This window comes from Gavia stellata, chromosome 23, assembly GCF_030936135.1.
Source record: "Gavia stellata isolate bGavSte3 chromosome 23, bGavSte3.hap2, whole genome shotgun sequence".
Lineage (NCBI taxonomy): Eukaryota > Metazoa > Chordata > Aves > Gaviiformes > Gaviidae > Gavia > Gavia stellata.
Genome location: NC_082616.1, coordinates 4,594,205 through 4,616,285, shown reverse-complemented (window position 1 = coordinate 4,616,285; position 22,081 = coordinate 4,594,205). Strand labels below are relative to the sequence as shown.

The 22,081-nt window shown below is 42.2% G+C and overlaps 2 protein-coding genes across 2 annotated transcripts; both read left to right on the top strand.

Moving 5' to 3' along the window:
• The first annotated feature begins 547 nt into the window (after positions 1 to 547).
• On the top strand, positions 548 to 8,950 carry SNRPB2 (small nuclear ribonucleoprotein polypeptide B2). Its single transcript, XM_059828561.1, has 7 exons — positions 548 to 572; positions 906 to 993; positions 2,821 to 2,993; positions 4,718 to 4,858; positions 6,005 to 6,058; positions 7,590 to 7,678; positions 8,203 to 8,950. The coding sequence occupies exons 2-7, from the start codon at positions 930 to 932 to the stop codon at positions 8,360 to 8,362; spliced, it is 681 nt and encodes a 226-aa protein (XP_059684544.1). The 5' UTR covers positions 548 to 572; positions 906 to 929; the 3' UTR covers positions 8,363 to 8,950.
• A 2,696-nt stretch (positions 8,951 to 11,646) lies between these two features.
• OTOR (otoraplin) lies at positions 11,647 to 15,946 on the top strand. Its single transcript, XM_009822403.2, has 4 exons — positions 11,647 to 11,770; positions 12,243 to 12,382; positions 12,955 to 13,065; positions 15,923 to 15,946. The coding sequence occupies exons 1-4, from the start codon at positions 11,647 to 11,649 to the stop codon at positions 15,944 to 15,946; spliced, it is 399 nt and encodes a 132-aa protein (XP_009820705.1).
• Positions 15,947 to 22,081: the final 6,135 nt, after the last annotated feature.

Here is a 22,081-nt window from a genome sequence, read left to right as displayed (position 1 = left end):
CAAGCCTCACTGTGATTTCTGTGGGGCCCCAGCTACAACACTCTCTCACCCTGGGGGTAATACAAACCGAGCTCCCCGAGACATTTCTGCGGGCTTCACCAGATCGCGGAGCGGGCCTAGCACCTCTCCAGCCCGGGCAGAAGCGCCCGGCGAGACCCGCTGGGGCAGCAGGAGCTCCAGACCCTCAGTCCGGCGCGGGTCCGGGCCTGCCTGCAGGCTGCTTTGTCTCTGAGGTGAGGACCAGGAATAAACAACCAACATAGCTTGCGACCCTACGTCACTTAAATCGAGCTAATTGTCGAACGGCTTTTTGACCCGTTTCCCCCTTTATCTTGCTGCCCTGAGGGTGTGAGCACACGCCGGCAGCACCTACAAGGCTTGAAGAGCCCAACCAACATGGCGCCACCACAGCGACCCCTGCCCAGGGTGGTGGGCGGTACTGCGCACGCGTCGCGCAGCATCGAGGCGCCGGCGCTCGGCACATCGATTGCTGCGGGAGCAGCTCTGTCGCCTGCGCTGCGTCCCCGTGCGCGCAGGGGTGGACGGGACGGCCGCTCTCTCAGCGGGAGGAGGTGAGCCGGGCGGCGGCCTGGGACTCGGGCCTCGGCGGGCGGGAGGAGAGGTGGTGGGCTGCCTCCCGGGGCCGCCCGTCTCGCTGTGCTTGGGACCCGCCCGCGCGGGGAGGGTGGAAGCGGGGCCTGTGTGTGGCCTGCGGGAGGGCGTGCAGCCCCCCGGGGCCCGTCCCAGGTCCCGCCTCAGGTCCCGCGGCGCGGGGAGTGGCGCAGGCCGGCGCACGCTGCGCTGCCGCGGGCTGGGTTGTTGCTGGCGCTAGCAGCTCCCCTCCCCGGAGGCTCGGACCGCGCCTCGGCCGCCGCTAACGGTTCCCGCGTGTGCTCTGCCCGCAGGCAGGTCTGCAGCCGCCCCAGAGGATGGACATCAGGCCGAACCACACCATCTACATCAACAACATCAATGACAAGATCAAGAAAGAAGGTACCGGTGTCTGTGACTCGCCTGCAGAAAGCGGGCGTTGTCCATCGGGCTGGCCTCCGTGCCTGGTCACGCACGGTGCCGAGGCTTCGGGGCCTCCGGGGCTCTCTGAAGTACCATACAGGTGGTGGTTGCAAACAGAGCTCTCGGCAAGTGCCTGTTCATAAAGAAGCACCAGCGGCTAAAATCAACAAATGCAGCACGATGTTTAAGTCTTTTTATAAGATAGGGGCTTTGTTTCAAAGGAAGCTTCTCATTGCCTCTCTACTGTAGTTCTGTAGCTAACTGCGCAGGCTAGGTTGCTCGTCAGTGAATAACTAACGATAGGAGTAATGAGAATATCCGATGGCTGTTAAGAGGTGTGTTGGCATACGTTGTAGTGGTCAGCAGTCCTCTCTTGCTGAAATGTGGGAACACCTGTGTGCTCCTCATCTGCTTTAGTGCTATGTGAAAGCGAAGAGCATGGCATGAGCTAGCCTACTTTGCATCATCGTGTTAGAGACGCTGCCTTGCAGTTACTGCAGCCCGAGAGAGGGATGCCTTCGTGCTGAGAAACTTAAGCTCCTCGCAGTGGGCTAAAAACCCCTCATCTCTTGCTCTTATCTGGCTGTGTATTCAATGTCCGTGTAGAGCCATCCACTTAGATTACAAGCTAAGAATGAGTATTAAAGTGATCAAGATAAATTATTTCTTATTGTTTGTGAACTGAGTGGCTGGGTCAGACTAGCATTACTTAAATGTTTTTTTCAGGGTGCTTCAGAGACAGATCTGAAAGTGGAAACAGCTTTGCTGAGAAATTATGTGTTAACTTGTCAAGGTGGTTCTACTGAATAAATTTAACTTGGGGCTTTGTATTGCATTAAGTGCCCTGTAAACTAATAAGTCCCCATTATGAAATCGCATGGTTATAATTTTTAAATGTAGGATTTCAAATTACCTGTAAAGCTTACAAATGTGATTTATTTTTTAAATATAGTTTTTGAAGTTATTTTTAAGGAAAGCGTAAGAAAACTTTTTTAAAAAATACAGTGCTGCAGTTGGTCAAGAGCAGCTGGAGAAGGTGTCAGTGGGCTGGTATTACCAAGTCTCAACAGCAGTAAACAAGAGGCAGTGCTCTTATGTTGCTGAAATATTTCAAATGTAAGATTTGCAACTTAGAATAATCACACAATGCAGAACATTTACTTAGCTTGATTGGATAAGATTAAGGTTTAATTTGGCATGTAGTCAGGTCATTTTAAATAATGAAAATAAATCCATTGCAATTGTAAGGTATAGGGTGATCATTCAAAAACATATTTGAATCCAGAGTACGAAAAAACATTTCATGTGCGGGAGAGAATTGATTAAACAGCTACAAAATTTCCAAATTTAATTAGCCTTTAAGCAGTTGCTATTTTGCCATGTTCTTGTTTTAAGTCATACCTCTCTCCTATTGCATGTTACAGTATTGTTTTTTTGATTGGACTGTGATGGCTGTCATCCATCATACTTGAATGTGTGAGAGTGCATGTGTGTATATATATGTATATGAAAACATGTACATATACATACCCTTGTGTAATTTTTACTCTCTTAGAATGGTAGAATGGACGGTGATACAACATTTTCACTAGCTGAATACTTGAGGTGTGAAACCAAGCATTATACACCAACTTAAAAAAAATAGGCAAATAAATGTACTCATGCAACAGTTTTGACAAAACTCATGTAACGTATCACTGTGTGAGCTAAAGCTGGCAAAAAAACGTCCCTGAAGGACAGCATACTCTGTACAAGTGGACATTTGCATGTAACCTGTTATAATCTATTTTTTCCTACTGTCAACAGAACTGAAGAGGTCCCTGTATGCGTTATTCTCACAGTTTGGTCATGTGGTTGACATTGTGGCTTTAAAGACTATGAAGATGAGAGGACAGGCTTTTGTTATATTTAAAGAACTTGGATCGTCTACCAATGCTTTGAGACAACTACAAGGCTTTCCGTTTTATGGGAAACCAATGGTAAGTTATTTTGTTAGCTTTTTAAAGAAAAACACCTGCCATGGTATGATACAGTGTTTTGGTACTTGCACCTTGTGAATTAACTATCATGTGTACTTGTAATTGTACTGTTACTCAGTTGTGTCATGTCCTGTTGAATGTATGTATTTATGCAAGCTAGAGACTAGTTAAAACACACACAGAGGTTGAACTTAGCATTTAGGTTTCCTAAGTGATGGCTTTATGTTTTTCTATGCTGGATTAAATTTTTTAAGATCCTAAATACTTCCATTTTAGTCATCATGTTTTCTGTTGAACCGTTTAAATTTATTCTTCAGTGTTCCTGAAATTAGGTGCTTTCAGTTAATTTATCTAGAGTAACCTTAATTACTATTATATTCGTAATAAATAGCTAGAATACGATGCTTCCTTTTTGAGGTAACAGTGAGCAGGGTGAAGATCTCTGCAGTTTTACTTTGCAGAAATCAACAGATGTGACCAGTGATTTATTTTTTAAATTGATGGCTAGTTCTGCTTGTGCACGCATCAGAGCTCCAAGCCAGATAACTGAATTTCAGTATAACTTCAGTGAAGCAAATACATTGCTGGTTTATAGAACATGATTTAATAATGTGTTTGAGAACGTGCAGAATAGCACAGTTGACACATTTTTGTTGTTGCCTGCTTGGATAATTAGGCATCTCTTAATTCTGCAGCTATTTGTGAGGCATACTGATACATGCAGATGGCCCACTTGACTTCAGTGATGTATGGATATATTAATGCTGGCTTTGAGCATTAAGGAGAGCACAGACAGTTCTTGTGTTGCTGAGCCATGAGCTTTTTGCATTAACACTTTCAGGTTCTGTAACAAAAGCCTTAACAAGGAATTGTGCAAGCTGAATTCTGTTGTTTACCCTTAAAGAGTTTTGTGCTCAGTAGAACTCAATAGGAACTAAAAAGATTAAGGCTTCATAAGCTTTCAGATGTACTTTCCTCTTTGAACACTGCCTGCAGCATGCATACTCTAAGCACTAAACAAAAGCATTAAAAAAACCCTTCAGCTGCTGTGTAATTCTGTATTGAGGTAGTCTCTGATAGTAGAAGTGTTAAGATTGTGTGTGTGTATAATGTCACACACCTGTATACTCTTAGCTGAATCTGCTTACCTCCCTGGTGAGTGTATGGGGCAGCCTTTGGCAGAAAACCAGCACCGTTGCGCTGCTGACAGGATTCATGCCATCCGGTGTGGATTAAGGCAGGTACTTGCCTTTCTATTTAAGAATTCTGAGTTTTGATGAACTCAGTTTTCTGCAGAGATCTGAGAAATCACAGTAAAATTTCAACTCCCCTTAAAAAGGGGTTAAAAAAACCTCTCAGGTTTTTTAATAGAAACTAGTGCGAATTTTGTCAAATGTCCTTTTATCGCTTTGGACATCAGTTACCTTCACAGATGTTAAAAAGATGCAGTTAGATGAACAGAGTTCCGATTTCAATGAGTTAAAATTAGTAATTTCCATCTCAAGTTTTTTTTAGAGTTCCGTAGTTGTGTTCAGAATTAATTACAAGGATTAGATGCTCTGTAAGCATACCTATGATTTATAACAATATTTTTAATATAAGAAGTTCCTGCAAAAAAGCGTAACTGCACAGTTATGTGAATGAACAAAGTTAATGAAAGTGGTGCAAAATGTTCAGTATTATTAACTGCACAATGTACTGGGGTTTTTTTTCCTTTTAAAAAGCGTATTCAGTATGCAAAAACAGACTCTGATATCATCTCTAAAATGCGTGGTACTTTTGCTGATAAGGAAAAAAGGAAAGAGAAGAAGAAGGCCAAATCTCTGGAGCAGTCAGCAAATGCAGCAAATAAAAAGGTTATCCAGGTAAGCTGCTTTACTGCTTAAAAAAGAAAAAACAAACAAGCACATATAAAAGCTATTTTAAATTATATTTTTTTTACGACTAAGTATTGTCTTCTGGTACTTTCCAGTTCCTAAATTGTGGTCTGTTAATATCTAGTGCTCTTGAGTGCTCCCTACAAGTTGAAGGAGAGGGGGCTGATAATATAGGTCTTGCTGTTCCTTTTGGGTTTTTTTCCTCCTTTCCTATTACCAGATGAAGACAAAGATGTAGGGCAAAAGGTGCAGTAAACTAAAGTAGAAACCTTTTTAAAAAAAAGGAAAAAAAGGAGGGATGTTGCTTCTCTTTAATGCCAGCTTCAGGTGCTCAACCAGCTTTTTCTCTCGGTGTTCTAATGCTCTATTTGCTCTATAAGCACTGAAGAATGGTAAATGGGAACGAGATAATTAATTTACAGTGAGATGAAAAGGAGTTGGCTTGGAATATATCTCCACTAACAGTTGGCCTGGCCTAAACTAGCAACATCTAGTAATTTATGTGCTGAAGTATATAGAAAACATCCATCAAGGCACAGAGTTTGAGTATTGTGTTACTTAACCAGGCTTTCTGCTAAGGCACAAACTGGTATCAAGGAGAGATAAGAGTGTTCATAGAAAGAAACATTTTCTAGGTAGAATATTCAGATTTCTCAGGATTTCTTAAAAATCAATTGTTACATACAAATCTCGTACGAAGAAAAAATTACTACTAGCTATAATGATAATAGCTTTAGTTATCCTCATTAACTGGCATCCTCAGTTAAGCACCTATTTTTTTCCTATAAGGTATATCCTGTCTAGGCCCTCATTTTCAAAACAACTTTCTTCCTGTCTATTAAACCAGATTTTATAATGTGGAGAAATAGTGATATGCTGTATCTGCTGACTCGGCCATTAGTCAGATCAGATATTACTGATGTCTTTTATTTGATTGCCTGGTTTTGGAGTTCAGCAAAATTCACATGCTTTATGTTTCCCTTCGGGAAGTATTTCATAAGCAACAAATGTTCCTTGGATTGTAGCTGAAAAAAACCTTAACATACTTCTTGAGTTGTATGGGAACATGGTGATGCATGCTTATATATTTCTAACAGAACACCTTTGTAAAACTATTTTGTACTTATTTACTAGGGAGCAACACAAAATTCAGCCAATGCCCCAGGGACTGCAGCACAGAATCAGCAGGTAATGCGCTTTTTTTGTGCACTAATGTTTAGAATTATTCTCTATGAGTAATGGTTTGTTACATGTGGAAACTTGAGGATATATTTCACAGCTTCCTTTTTGTTCTGTGAGACATTGTCTAACAGCTAAATCACAGTAAACCAAAGAAAAGCCCACTTTTACTATATCTAGTTGACATGAAATGAAAATCTGCAGTTTCTCAGTATTATACAGAAAACTGCAGTGTTAACAGATCCCACTTGATTCTTAAATTTGGACTGTGCTTAGTATCAGTTGAAGGATTCTAATTTTTTTCATTGTTAATAAATTCCCTTTAACTTATTTTGTTCTAGTAGTGGAAAAGGAGAAGGAAGACTACACAGGGTGCCAGAATATCTGCCTAAAAGCTTCCTTTCAGGAGTTTGGGGGTCCTCTGCTCACTTTTTCTTTTTTCTCACAAGTGTCTTATTTTCCAAAGGGTTGCATGGAGATGTAGCAACAACTCCCTACACTTCACTCATCTTGTCTGCTCAGTGACCTTCTAAATGATTCATGTATGTTAGAAGTGGAGGCACTAAAGAGCCAGGGTTTGCAGGAGGGCAAATACTATAGAAGAATATCTTTGCCTGCCCTGCATCTCTTTCTTGAGTACTTTCATTGAGAATTGCATACATAATCCCCAGGGGAAAATGTCTTGCTCCTAGTCTGGGTTTTCTTCAGGTATCACTTGTAACAAGGCACAATATGTGTATGTCGGTTTGCATCGAAGCACAACACTGAGTATTTAGGTATTTGTTTGAACTTCGGAAGTTTATTTTCTAGTGGCACTGCCTGAAATATTTCCATCCGCTGAAGGAAATTGTTTTGCTGAGGCATTAACTTGGTGCCATTATTGGGACGTTTGAAGTTGTGGTGTCCAGTTTCTTTTTATTTTTGTGATTTCCTTGATGACTTAGGAAGGTTCCAGCCCTTCAGTCCAGTGTCAGCAAACTGACTATTCAACCTTGTGGATTTCTACAAATTCATGTTAGCAGGCAGGTCCGTTAGAGTCTTTATCTAACTAATAAATAATGCATTTCTAATTAATAAATTTGAGTAGAACACTGTAGTAAAACCACATGTGTTTTATGGGTTTCAGTTGCCCAAAGATCCTCAGTATTTCAGTACTACTGCAGATGAACAGGGTATTTATCTTGGCCTCCCACTGCTCTTCCGGAAGGATGTGAGTCTTTCATGGGTTCTTCCACTGCCACACAGGTGCCTTGGACAGCCAGTGCTCAGGCACCTGGTCCCACCTCGGCAGTGCTGTTTAAATATGACATCTAAGACAATATGTTACTGTGATTTTTATGGAAATAAGAGCCTCACCAAATTATTATATCCTTGTAAAAGAACCAAAGGGCTCTGCATATTGCATTACTGCAGTCCAGCTAGCAGTGTTATGAGGAAAACTAAGGATATGTGAGTCTTGGTTCAAATAATCATGCGGACAGATGCAGAGGAACAGATAGCTGTGTATAATCTTCTGAGCTTTGACCTTCTGTTGTTGCAGGTGCCTGATAACCCGCCAAACTATATCCTTTTCCTTAATAACTTGCCTGAGGAAACAAATGAGATGATGCTGTCCATGTTATTCAATCAGTAAGTTTTGAATAGAAAGGACTTCTCCTTTGAATTCTTCCGTTACCTGTATGCTTTTTCTCTGTTGGCAAGCTGACTTTTTAGAAATGAGAATTTCTTCTGAAGGTATTTCAGTTCTTTGTCCTACTGCCAAGATTACAGATGTCAGTTCTGATGACTTGGTGCAGAAAGCAAATCCGATTTTTTCGTAGCTGGTTTTGATTGTCTAAGTTATCTACTATCAGTCTGCACCGGATTTAAGCTGGTGACTGTAATATTAAAGACTTTACAACAGCAGGAGCAGTTTTAAAACTAGCTTTACTTGCTTCTGTATGTGCACAAGACTGATTAAATTGCTTCCACGTGATGATCCTTAATTGAGGCATGGTTCTAAGGACTGGACATATAAAACCTTTCAAGTTAAATCTTTCCTTAGTGGTAACTATTATACTAGCAGATGCTTACGATAACATCTTATGGCTACAGAAGAGACATGTATTATCAAACTAGGAAATATTATCTGACTCTTTCACCTTATTTTAAAGGTTTCCTGGGTTCAAAGAAGTACGCTTAGTGCCTGGGCGCCATGACATTGCATTTGTGGAGTTTGAAAATGAGAATCAAGCAGGAGCTGCTCGAGATGCTCTCCAAGGCTTCAAGATTACTCCATCTCATGCCATGAAAATCACTTATGCAAAGAAATAATCGGATGCTCCTAAAAGGACTTCTGTGGATAGTTGTTTCTTTAATATGATGATACATTGATCAGCTAGCATGTTTGCTGTTCTCTGCAGAAAACTTAAAGACTTGTGTAAAATTGCCACAACGACCAGGACAGATGTAGGATTTCCACAGATCTACTGGATAGTAAATTTTTGTGTTGAAATACTAATTTTTATAAAATAAATTCAGTTTATGCTGTTTTCAAGCCATGTTTTTCCTCGAATCTGTCTTACTATTAACCTGTTAGGCTTGCAGGGCTTATTCAGTATATTGGTTTAACTACTTTTAAGGTGACACTCATTTCTCAGGAGTGAGTGCTGGAAAAATAGCTGTCTTAGCAGAGCAAAAAGCATGAGCAGGAATGCTAAATGTCAGCATATTCAGAATAAATGCAACACTCAATCTTCAGCCTGATTATCAAGGAGACAGCTGCTTTTCAGCAAGAATAATTTTGTCACTGAAGAAAAACAACTTGCCATTAGTGGGGGTTTTTTCCAGGTATGGGTAGAAATTGATTACAGCTTGACAGCACTGTTGTTCAACTCGGTTTTGTCTTTCCAATGATGGCTGGTAGTAGAAGCAGGTCCACAGAAGAAACATAAAAGTTTATCTGTTGTCTTGTCTTCTGTTCTTTCCAGTCCTATTACTGGTGATTTTAAGAAATGGTTTAGGAAGAGCTTTCTGGCTCTTTACAAAGACGATGCAGATGAGCCTGATGGTCCGTTTTCAGGCAGGTATTTTCAAAATACATGTCCTAATGTTTCTGGGTTTGTTGTTTTAGGCTTTTTTCCGTTTGTCAAAAAACTTTACAGATCTTGTGTGACATGAAATACACTGAATGCAGTGAAGTAATCGATGTAATAGTGTGAGTTGTACCTGTTCTAAATATTTGGGTGCAAAAATTACTTCAAAAGCTGAAGTGTTTTGTTCAGGTGATGGAAGACGTAGAAAGACGTCTTAGGTTAAGAGAATAATGACATCTACTTAAAATATGATTATGTTTTTGGTGAATCTTGCAGTAGCCATTGCATGGTGTTGGCTAGGAGGATTGCAGTCAGACCCTTCAAGATTCATGTTTGAGAGGAAGTGGTCGCATAGCACTTGCCATGTTGCCCCCTTCCTCATGTGAACACTTTATCTGTGTGGTCACTAACTACACTTTCAAACAAAGAAGTAATGGGATAGAGTTAGCATGATTTCTTTTAGAAGTAGTTCAGGTAAGTATTGGAGTAGCTGATGTTTAGGCAAGAAACTACCAGGAAGAATGTTTTGCACTGTAGCTACATTGCAAGTGTGGAGGTTTTTTTCTGTTTCCAAGTAATTTGGTCAATGGGAGTGGGAGGAAGGATGCTGGAGCCTGTAGCCTTCCCTCTGTGACCGTGGCTCAGTGCAGTCCCTGTGTTGGGTGGGCTCAGCTGTAGCTGCAGAGTGTCCGTTTCCCCCAATTTGTGTTCTGAAACAATTGAGATCTGGCTTAAAACTGTTCTTTGGACAAAGTGCTGGACCTTCAGGGAAGCACAGTCACTTTTTGTAAAATTTTGGTATACTTCTTGGTATATTATATATGGTAGTTCTGGTGTGTCCACTCAATTTCTGAGCAAGTGCTATCTTTCAGTGAATCTGTAAGCATAACACTAGCTACATAAACCACCATTTTTGCACAAGACCTGAAAAATCTTTCATCTGTTCCTGGAGTACATTGCAAGATGATGCCCCTTCCAGTGTCATCTTCATTACTGTCATATGTCCATACATGTATTTTTTTTCATTCTTTTCAGTGGTTTGGGGTTTTTTTGTGATTTCACAAGTATTCTAATATTTGCAAGTGAAAATTGTTTCAATGTGCCTGTAAGGGAGCAAAAGTGACTATGTTATTCCATCATGAACCTTACGTTTTTCCTTCTGCAGTCATAATTTTATAGGTATTAATTACGCTGTCCTGGCATCCCCCTAGTCTGTGTACATGAGACTACCATTGCATACCACCACTCTTCATCTTCATTCAGTTAGAAGGGTTGGTGTGGAGCTGTCGGCAAAGGAAGTTAGACGTTATGTATGGGAGGTTGGAGGAAGGAGTAATGGGCTGGAAGATTAGAGGAGAATGTGGTGAAGTCAGCTGTGATGGGAGGGTGATGCTAGAAATCACAAGATGCTCTTTAAAAGAGAGTGTGGTGTTTTGGATGACAGTTGACCGTTTCCTCTGTTCTGCTTGTGGACTGAAAGCTGGTACAGCCAGCAGGTCTTCAGGCCTCCTCGTGAATCGGGAAGCACTGGCTTTCTGGAGTGCCGTTTTGGGCATTCCCAAACTTGCTCTTGGTTACTTTTAAGGACTGATCCAGACCAGCCTTCTGGAGCCTGACAGCTGTGATGTGAATCGCTTAGAGTGTAGTAACTCCAGTGGTTCTTCCTTTTGTGCATGTGTCAATTAAAATATTCCCTACAAGTCTTGCCTTATGTATGCTAGGACAAGATTTGCGAAGTTAGATGAATTCTAAATGTCCTCTCCAAGGCGTAAAGAGGACCTTTTAAGTCAGTCTGTGGCACTGTATGTTGTTCAGTGTCTTGCACCTGCAAAATCTCCACTGAGTTCAGCTATGTAAATAAAAGTGAAATGGTCGCTGTCCTGGCATAACCTGTGTGTTTGCTCTCCACTGCATCTCCCTGTGGAAGGGATCTTGCTGATACAAGTATGTGGTGCTGGAACTCATAGATTTCAAATATAAGCTGCTGACTTGCAAAGCCTTTTTGCTGGGTTTCAACTCCCTAATGGTTTGTTTACATTTGCCTCCATGTGTTAGGGTCCTAGTAGGTCCTTTCTGTAGACCGTAACAGGGGAATCTCTGCCACTGAGGGTTTACAGTCCAGTGAAGATTACGCTTGTCAGTGAGACTTTGTGCAAATGAAGAACTTGAGGATTTGGAGGGATGTAATTTCCTTTGCTGCTTACCAGGGCCTGACTTAATTTTCATTCTCAAACTTTGCTTGAGGTAAGATTAAGACTACGGACAACTACAGGAAGGCTTAAAATGTTTAAATAACAGAGTTGCTGATTGAAATGTTAATGCAGAATAGCTTTGGGGAGGGATTTGGTTTTGTGAGTGGATCCTGAGGTCTTCCTCCTGCCTGCAGGCTCCTTTGGTGGGGTGGAATGTCGCCCCAACCCCTTCCCATTGGCCCGGCGTGTTTGTCCAGGTGTCTGCCTCTACCATAAAAGACGGGGATCGCCGGACCCAGCTCGCATTCGGCAAGCGCTGCAGCAAAGAAAAATGACACGACGTGTTTATTTGGTTGTTCTACTTTTGTGTCTCGGATTAATGGGTCCTCTTGCAACTGGAATTTTTATGGACAAGCTTGCCAGCAAGAAGCTGTGTGCTGATGATGACTGTGTCTGTAAGTATTTCTGCTTTAATTTTGAGAATATAGTCTCAAAAATGACTGCAGAGTTTGGATGCTGTAGTGTGAGGGAAAACTACTCTGCTTATTTAGCTCTGTTGTATTTGCATTGGTTTGTCAACTTTAAAAGCAGAGAGGGAGGGTTTATGTGGAATGTCACATGCAGTTTTACTGCAAAAATGATTTTGTAAAGTACATTTTTCACTCTAGTGAAAGGTAAGTGTAGAGGGAAGGGTTGTAACTTCCACTGATGAAATGGCACATTGTTAAGCTGTTACTTTGCTTACTGGAGAATAGAAAAATGAGCAGGACAAAGTCTTGCAGACTTTTGTTAATTTCAGCATAACTACTTTTGTCTGTAGAAGTAGTTTTATATGTGTGCATACGCACACACATGTATTTATATTCCTCTCTGTAAAAAGTATGTATGTATTTAAATTCATTCACCTCATTCTTTTTTTTTTCCCAGACACCATTTCCCTTGCCAGAGCAGAAGAGGATTATAATGCTCCAGACTGCAGATTCATTAGTATTAAAAAAGGGCAGTTGATTTATGTTTACTCAAAACTAGTGAAAGAAAAAGACTCTGGAGAATTCTGGGCTGGAAGTGTAAGAGGAGATTCTTGTGTATATGGGCAAACCAGAAGTAGATTAACACGCATTCCTGTCAAGAGATGGATGCTAATGCTGAGCTATTGTGGGTTTTAAAGCAGCAACTTAGTTTTCAAAGTGAATGTTTAGACTTAAACTGATTGAAGAGTCTTGAGGGTTTTAAACTTTTTTTTGTAATGAGGTAACCATATGGTAATTATGAACGGAACCTTAATGGAAGGGCTCAACAGTTCTTTTCTGTGGCTGCTTGCTGAAACTATGGAGGAGAAAGCTTTTATCACAGTTGGTCATAAAACCCTTAAATTTAAGGGAAGCAAAGATAAATATTAGCTGCATTTATAAAAAAATTCCAGGTAAACTATAGGTGGTATTAATTTACTCCAGAAAAGTATGCCTCTGTCAGAACTTGTGTTAATGGTTTGTTTCATGTGCCAGCTAATTGGAAACTAGAAAATCTAAAACCAGAGTAAGAAACACTATTAGTAACTGCTTTTGACTAAATTATGAACTAGCTCAAACCATATGAGGACTGTTTCAAGGTACCTAATTATACATCTCCTTGCTTGAAGGTTTATGCAGAACAGTATGGAGACCATATGGGGACAGTTGGTTATTTCCCTAGCAGTTTAGTCTCAGAACAACATGTCTATCAAGAAGCAAATAAGACTGTTCCTACAACGGTAAGGAATTTGCAAAAGCCCAGCTGGCTACATAATTATACTTGGCTGTGTAATGCTAATTTGCTGTAAAAACAAATCATAATTGTGGCAGTTGATTGTAGCATATCACAGATGCTTAGGGATCCAATTTTGGGGCCTTTATACAGGCAAATAGCCTCAATAAAATCCCTAACATAAGCTCTCATACTGCAGACATTACAAATGCTGCATTAAAGGCTCGATCCTATTAGAGTTCCTATTGAATTGAATAGTATTCCTGCAAGGCCACGTAAGTTTCACCCAAACCATTTGTGATATATTGCAAGAAGCTTCCTTTTTTTGGAGTCTGGGTAGTGTTCTGCGTACTTCAGTAACGTGTACAAGTGCGCTTTAATTGTGTATATATAGGTGGACACTGTCATAGAGAACTTCTGATATACTTTCTTCTTTTTATGAGAAAGCAAGCATGCTTTCAAAGTTATTGGTACATCTATCAAAAAGCTGAATTAAAACGCTATTGGAAACACGTTAGTGTTCTGTGGTAAGTAGGCTGTATTTCTGAAAGGGTGATTGTCCCTGACTATGTACAGTAGCGTCTCATCCAGCAGACAATTCATAATTTTGCTAAAGACCTGAAACACTTCACAGAGGTGTGGAAGAGGAGGGTCCTTTCTCAGAGACTGGTATGGTTGGACTTACAATTAATGCGTACTAGTAGCTTATTTCTCTGCTTAAAACAAATAGAGTGGTAGGTTTCCAGTAATTATCTTCATTAATATTGAATATATAGCTATATGCTGTTTTGAAGCGTATGGCAAAATATGATTAGTGTCTGAATCTTGAAATTGTACCTGGAGTCTTTAATCCTAGGTCCAGAGTATTAGATGGGTTTCATTAACACAGAGGAAGTAAGTGAAAGGAAGAATTTTGTTTCATGTTAATAGTCGCTAGGATTTGTGTTACAAAGTGTCAGACAAGCTTTATTTCAGGAAATGTGAATCTCCGATAAGTGATTGCTTTTCTTGACACTACATTAGGTTATTCTCAATTTGGCCCAGAAGCATTGCAGCAATTAATTAGTCACAGAACATGAAAGAAGGACTAAAATACATTTCTGAGCTCTTTTCTCGACAATATGACAGCCAGTCTGCTGCACAGCAAGCTGAACTGGAAGCAGAGGTAGGTTAAAGTGATGCCTTAGCCTGCAGGTTGACTTGGCGTCGAGAATGGGCTATTGTCAGGCTGCAATGCAGAACTTTAATTGGAAAGTAATTTTCTTTTGCAAAACTAGTGGCACAGACTTTCACAGTGATTTCACCCTTACTTCACATTCTCGCTATGCAGGAACCTTGCAACAAAAACGAAGGGTGATACAGATTTGTTCTTTTTCCTTGTTCTACTGCTCTCAGCTGTGTGTGGTGAATGTGACCTTAAGGATTTGACTCTTTTTAAATTCACATTTAAAACAATCTACAGCCCATCTTGACCAATCCGTGTATGGGCCTGCTGCTTGCTCCAGAAACGTCCCTTAAAGGTGCTGGTTTATACAGAGCTGGTGTTGCACACCACCATAGACGCCTCTAATGCCACCAGCCTTCCATCTGCAAGTCAGAAGCCGGTCCCTTGCTCGCAGCTCTGTAACCTTCCCCTAAGCCACTGGCTTTGCCTTGCTTTCCTGGCTTGCACCTGCAAAGCCCAATACTGGTGTTACCGTAGGTTCTACTGGGAAAGGATTGCCATTTATATTAGGGGACCTGATGATACTCAAAACTTAGTGGTTAATGAACACGCGGCACCTGCCCCTGATAGAAGCACTGGGTGGCACGCACGAGTGGCTTTGCATGGAAGAATAAATGATAGGGAACTTGATGAGGAAAAGTTTTGGGGGGGCACCTGCTGCACTGGAGAGAAGTCTGAACAAGGGCATCAGCCTGGGGGCCTCTGTGTCTCTGACCCTCCTTTTATTTTATTTTTTTTCCCTAAAAAAGTAACTTTCACTGTTGGAGTCAATGTATACAGACCCTGCTAATAAATGTTTCTGCCCGTGAACTCCTCTCAGCATCCTTTTGTGCAGCACTGGGTAATCCATGCCTGTTGGTTGCTGTTTGAGCAATAAATCTTAGGAGATTTTTTTTCCCCAGTGCTGCTACTTCTGAACCATTGAATCACACTGAATACAATAGACTCAACACAATGGACTGTGTGTACTACAAAGCTGTGTTGGATTGCCTGCCTTCCCTCGATCACTTAAAATTGGCCGTTTGCTGGCTGAGATGAGGGTGCTTTCATTACCAGCAAGCATCTGCTCTGAAACAGCTCACTGTCTTCTGCTTCCAGTGGACAGCTATATGGGATACACTGGTCTAATGTAAATGTTGTACAGTTTGAGCACCACAGTGTGATAATTCCTTGCAGCAGAACAGAGATCTGCATAGTCACATTTCTCCGCAGTAGGGGTATCGCATAGCCTGAGTCTGTTTAAGGCATCCTGTTCATGTGCGGTTAGGAACTGTTTAAGGATAAAGGGTTACCTGGATTTATTCGTCATATGTACAGATGTGGGAATAACAAACAGAAAAGGGAGATAAAGGAATCATTTGAATTGAGTATTGCTTAATTCACTTTAAAAATTTATGGCAGGAACAAATCATCCCAGCTATGCAAGAGGAGTCGAAAGACAAAGGACCTTTTTCTCTTCCAGAATTCTGTGAAGTTGGTTTATTTACAGAGAACACAATTTGAGTATATTATGGTGTACTTTGAGTACATTATAGTGTATTCAGTGTTTGCATCTATTGACGTACCTTTGGGGGGTAATAAAGGAATGTTAATCCTTCAGTAATCTCAAAACATGTTTCCCTTTAACTCTCTTTTTCAGGACATTGATTTCTTCTGTGAATAGTGCTGAAAGCAGCCAGGTAATCTCTCGGCTGCTACCAGGGAAAGCTGACAGGAGGAAACCTGGACACGCTCCCTGAACGCACAGCCCTTCCTGTAATAGATGTTTGTGAAACAAGTAATCTTTCTTCAAAACAAGGAAGTTTTGATTTAAAGGGAGTGATGTGGGATGGGGAAACAGTCCCACACAGGATTTGTTCTTTAGAAATTTTTTACCTGTGTATACTTTGTTACTTGTTAACAAAGCTAATAGCCTTTGAATTGCTGTAAGTCTGTGTGGTATAAATATGCTATGTATGGGATTAGATATACAATCTTGACCTGCATTTTCCTGCTGTAACCTTACACCATGTATTAGATATTAAAAATACCTTCCTTGGGTGTTGCTGGTATTCAGTGACTTGCTGGAATAAATAATTTTTATTGCAAGAGCTATCCAAAACTGAGAAATCGCCAGTAACTAAGTGTGGGCTTTAGTAGTGTGTTGAGAGGGGTATCTCACCCGTCGTGGGTGCTGGTACGGGGTATCTTCAAGCAAAACTGTGGCTTAGAGCCACAGGCTGAAACAGGAGGATGGGGTAAGGCTGGGGATGGTGCCTGCCCAGGGCCTCCCCCAGCCTGGAGGGAGCAGGGTGCCCTGTTGCTCCCCTCAGCGCTGGTACTGAAGACGTTTAGCCTCTGCTGAATATTCCAAGTATGAGAATTGGAGGAAGGATTCTGCTGATCCCTCTCTGCCTCTAACAGTTGTGCTGCCAGCGGTGGGATGCCTGCTATCGCGTGGAGAGCCTCACTGATGGAATCAGGTGAAGAAGTGATAACATAAGGAGCATGTCTTGAAATAATTTGGTAGCTAGCTGACGCTCTTGACAGATGCAATGTGAGTGATTGCCAAAATAGCCAAGGACAGTAGATACTGTGTACAGGGGAAGAGGAGCTTAAAGACAAAAACTGGTAAAGAACTGGTTCTCAAGGCTAGAGACTGGGCATAACGAGATGAGAAGGAACTGTGCAGGCATAGAAGAAAGTTCAGCTAGCGGACACTAGAAAATGACCACCAGAGACCCCCGAAGACCCCCTCAAGAATTCTAAACTGCATGCGTAAAGACTATGCAAGTATATTAATTAGTTCCCGGGAATAAGATGAATATGTATAACAATTCCAGGAAATCTAATGCATGTGTATGTAATAGGCCAATATAAGCTGCAAACTAACACTGTTTCGGTAAGCACGCGAGGTGGAATTCTCCCCTGTGCATCCGGCGCCACCATAAAGAACGCCTGCTTTCTAACATATGAACAAGTGCTAGAGAGTTCTTTTACGACCGACTTTTCCGGTAACAGAAGTAGAAAATTTGTTCAATTTTTTACTAACAAGCACGTTTCTGAAGCCACAGGTTAGAGGTGGGTACTCTGCCTCGGAAACCAAAGCCTAAATGCGACTCCGAGTGCCCTCTCGTGGCAGCCCGACACTGAGTGAAGCTCCATCGGCCCTCAGAGAGCCCCTGTTCCTCAGCGCCTCAGCCGGCCGAGAACCTTCCAGAAGCGCGGGATGGAGCGCCCGCCAGCGCGGCAGCCAATCGGAATCGGGCATTCTCTGCCCCCTCGCGCCCCCAGCTCGCGGGTCTGGGAGGGGGAAAGGGCCGCCTGAGGCATAATGGCCGCGGGGCTGTCGGTCCCGGGCAGGTCATCACCAGCTCAGCCCTCCGCCACCTCCACCCGCCATGGGGGGACGCGTGGGGAGCCGTGGGGCTGAGCCCCCTGCCCCACAGCGTGGGAGGTTGTGTCACTCGATGTTAAACATGCCTGTGGCTGAAAGTGGTGGCGGAATTCAGCCTGCATGCTGTCAGTCGGCCCCAAAAAGTGAGTTCTTTAGGTAAAATTTCATGATTCTGGGAGGCTGAATAGCAGAACAGCTTAGGACTAGCACTACTCATATTTGTCAAAGACCTCTGGCAGGACTGTCTGTCAGCAAATGGTTACTTTTTAACCAACAGGGTGTAATTTTTTAGCTGGTTAGTTCCCACTCAGCACAGCTTTCCAAGATGAGGCGTTCACAATTGCATGCATTCCTTTTGGATAGACCTGTTGCTTGGTGGAAATGCATCCTACCACCTAATGGGCACACACTGGAAACAGTGAGTACCAGAAGAGTACATGTGTTAGTAGGTGTTTGCATAAAACACACAAAATACATTAAATTGTGCTGCAGGTATCATGAATGAAAATTGTGAGGTGAGGTTTAGCACTTGCTGTTGGAAAATATGAGGTTTTCCTCAAATCATCATCTCGGATAACTGCTTACAGTTATTAATGTACCCAGTTCTACATGGATGTGTAAAAGGCAGATGTAGAAAGATTTCTCCACAAAGATACTGTCCTTTCCTCTTCATTTACAGTGCGGGAGCTCCAGGCCAGGAGAACTGGACATTCTGTGGTATAAAGTGAGACCAGTGGTTTCAGTCCTTGACATTGCACTTAATCCTTAACCCATGTCCTTGTAAAGAAAAGCTCGCAGACATAACTACTTTCAGTTCCTGTTTGCTCCTTAACCAGCTTGTATGAGCTATGGATACTTCAGGATAGTAAAACAACACCTAAGAGGAGAATACTTTGAGTGCAGGATGCATACAACAGGGAGTAGGTATACATATATTACCCTTTTTGAGCTTGCACAGAGGGCAATGTTTGGCTTATCAATGAAAAACAGCCTGCTATGACATCTTTGGCAGTTACAGCAAGTCTGGCACCATCGTGGCAGAACATGGGCACTGTGTATTTATTTCTCTTTGCCTTTTCCCTGGCTGTCGTTAGAGGCCCTGTTCTGTGGTGATGTCTTCTGTGCAGAAAATAACTCAGCAGGCTTTCAAGGGGCATCAAAGTCTGTCTTTGCTACTTGAAAATCTAATTCTGAGGAAAGTAAGATGAGGGTTCACTTTGTGGTATTCATAAAGCATCTGGCTGTGAAGGAGCATTGTATTGGCAAAGGTACACGTCTACTGAATTCAGCCTCTAATGTGCAACTGTTGGATGGTTTCCAATCTAATGAAGCTTTGTAAGACCTTTCATCTGCACAATGTCATAGGTACTTGTTTTATACGTCCACATTGTGCAAAACTGTCATCTCACAAGCACTGGTGACCTATGCTACCATCTGAACTCTGGTATGATAGACTAGATAAATTTACAGCTTCATCATATGACTTTTTGTCAGTTGTCCGAAAGACAATTGTGACTTCATTCGTTAGTCACCAAGGACATGATACAATGAATGCAGCATTTCCTGATCTTTGTGGCCATTGCCCTTCTGAGGGCAATCTCTTTACTGTGTAAATGCTACACCAAGAAGGCACGTTGGGTAGATTCACTTTGCAAGGTATGGTGTGTGTGCTCAGAAGAGTGGAGATGTTGCAGACTGACATGGTCTTCTCACTCTAGAGAAGATGCACGATATGCCTCAATTGTCATTCATTCACTTGAATCAAATTGGTGCTTGGTTTTATTTTCAGTATGCCAATTTTCACAATGTTTGATCAACTTAAAATTCCCATTGCTAAGGCCTGATTATTACAAGAGAAAAACAAGAGAATCTCCCCTTTTTAGAGGAAAGTCTAAGTTTCTGCCCTTTACAAGTATAGGGAAGCGTGACAACCTTAATCTTAACCAAAGGTAAACAAAATGGTCCCAGACTTGTATGATGAAATCTGGGGGAAGTGGGGATGGGAGAAATGGCAGGGGACCACGGGATGTCTGTAGAAAACTTTTGAGTGCTTGCAGTCAGCAGCACTATTAATGTGAAGTTGACAGTTAAAGATCAATAGTTTTGACACTGAACACAGATCTGCTTTCTGCATTTCACATTCTCAGGTGAAGCTCGTTTCAGAACAACACAGCTTGCCATTCAGACCTCTAAGTGTTCATGCTGTAGCGTACCTGACTGAAATAAACAGGAACTGACTTTCAGGAGAAGGAGAGGAGAATCAATATTATGCTAGCAGGCACTGGAGGATGCTTTTGATTTTCTAGTTTCTTTCTTTTTCCCCTACAGTGATTATTGTCCTTGCAGTTTATAGAAATCACAGCAGTTTCACGGTAATTTAGTAATATGTACACAATATCTTACTTGCAGTGTGTGCTATTTATATGGCAAGATCTTATAGTCTGTTTCTGTTCATTTCATCCCAGCATAGGGGAAATACATGCACAGCTTGATGTGTATTTGATTTTTGTGTTTAAACAAGGCTGTGTAGGACTCTTGATGTGGCCTCGAACTGCACTCTTAACTTGCGATCTCATGGTATCTATTTGGCTGAAGTTAGCATTAAGTTTTCAGCCTTAAGTGGGGATTCAGAAGCTTTGAAACTAAACTGTTGTGTATTTTTCAGCAAGGTTGGCTTTGAAGAACTGTAATACTCCTAAGTTATTACCTGAAGTAAAAAGCTTGTAATTAAGCAAGCCTTCCCGGTGCAATGGGATTTGATCCTTCGTTTGCCCGCGGAGCAGCCCTGTTCGGTGAGCGCAGGGTGACATCCAGCGGCTGGCTTCTGCCTGGCTGTGGGGAGCTCTCGGCTAGTTGGCAGCATCACAGGGACACCCCAGCCAGGAGGGCCCTCGGGGGTCTCCTGCCCAAAGCAGGGTCACACTGAATCCACATCAGAGTGCTCACGGATTTGCCCAGTCTCGAAAACCTCCAAGGACTCTGGGTAACTCGTTCCTTAATTATTCTCATAGTGAAAATTACATTCTTTATCTAAAACCTGTTCTTTTCAATTTATGTCCATTGTTCCTTTTCCTCTACAGAACACCTCAATAAAGATCCCAGATCCATCTTCTCAATAAACCCCTTGTAGTTTCTGCGGGGCTGCTTTTGTGTCCCCCTGAAACTGTTTCCTCCCTAGGCTCCACAAGTCCAGCTTGCACAGCCTCTCCTGCTGGGGTTCATGGCCCCCGGCCCATCTCAGTCTCTCCGCAGAACATGCTCAGATTGCACAGCAGCAGGCTAGGTTTCTGATTTGGCTTGTTGGTCACAATAAGGATGAGTGAGTTTATGAAGGATTCACACATGCTTATCTAATTCTTACTTGTGATGGCACTAACATATTACACTGGAGATTTTTTCCTAATTACATACACTGCTGTAACCATGTTGTTATCTAATCTACTAGCAATAAACAAGCCTCAGGGCTTATGAAAGATGACAAGGAGTTCACTCAGGGCTTTCCTGCAATGTGCTTCTTCCACAGAAAACGTGTTCTTGCTGCCACAACTTTGTCATGCCAATGCACTCTGACAACAAGAGCGCTGTGTCTTCCTGAAGCATGCTGGCCCTATGATGAAGAGGCAGGGCATGAGGTGCCTGTACCCACAGTGGGGTGGTGTTACCAGCGCGTCAGCCAGCTCCGTACAACAAAATTCAGTGACAGAAAACAGCAGGCAGATGGTAGGTGCTGAGTTCCTTTCCACACACAGGTTGCAGCATGAGGGCTTCAGAGGAGGGGAAACAGCATCCCCAGCTGCTCTGGTGCAGGGCTAATGAAGGGCTAATTGCAGCCCTGACTGGCATAAAGGTGGGGGATGAGCAACAGCTGCTATAAAAACCACCACCTCACCAGGATGAGGGGGAAGTTAGGGGCTGCAAAGATAGGCTGTGGGTGAGGCTAGGCTGGCAGATACAGGAGAGGATGAGATGTGGTGGCCTGTGCTGTCCTTTTCTTTGTCACCCAGAGTATTTTATTAGAGCTAGCTGTTGCAGGGAGAAGATACCTTTCTGATACGAATCTGAAACCTCTTGTGACCTTGAGATTTAGGAACCCTTGGTATGGAGTAGCCAGGTAAGGAAAAAAATAACTGGAGACTATTATTGCTAACCTTGGGGCCTGAGTTGATTCTTAAAGTAGTGCTTGCTATTAAACTCTTCCTGATTTATGTTTATGTACTGGAAATTCCTGGTTTAAGCTGAAAGATAGTTTGTCTTTCTTTCCTTTTGTCTGATGAAGGAGAGATGCTTTATCTTCTGTTGCCTGATGCTGACCTGTCTGCAGGGTTTTTTCCCTTACAGCCTCACACTCCTGCTAGGTTTTCTTGAACTGGTGTGGTATGGTTGTGTCACCAGCCCTCAGAGGTGACTGATGGGTTTAGAACA

Excerpts from the sequence above, each read along its gene's own strand:
- OTOR (XM_009822403.2), top strand. The coding sequence starts at position 11,647 with ATGACACGACGTGTTTATTTGGTTGTTCTACTTTTGTGTCTCGGATTA. Across the intron at positions 12,383-12,954 it reads GAGAATTCTGGGCTGGAAGT|GTTTATGCAGAACAGTATGG; the intron begins GTAAGAGGAGAT and ends CCTTGCTTGAAG. Across the intron at positions 13,066-15,922 it reads ATAAGACTGTTCCTACAACG|GACATTGATTTCTTCTGTGA; the intron begins GTAAGGAATTTG and ends TCTCTTTTTCAG.
- SNRPB2 (XM_059828561.1), top strand. The coding sequence starts at position 930 with ATGGACATCAGGCCGAACCACACCATCTACATCAACAACATCAATGAC. Across the intron at positions 994-2,820 it reads TGACAAGATCAAGAAAGAAG|AACTGAAGAGGTCCCTGTAT; the intron begins GTACCGGTGTCT and ends TACTGTCAACAG. Across the intron at positions 7,679-8,202 it reads CTGTCCATGTTATTCAATCA|GTTTCCTGGGTTCAAAGAAG; the intron begins GTAAGTTTTGAA and ends CTTATTTTAAAG.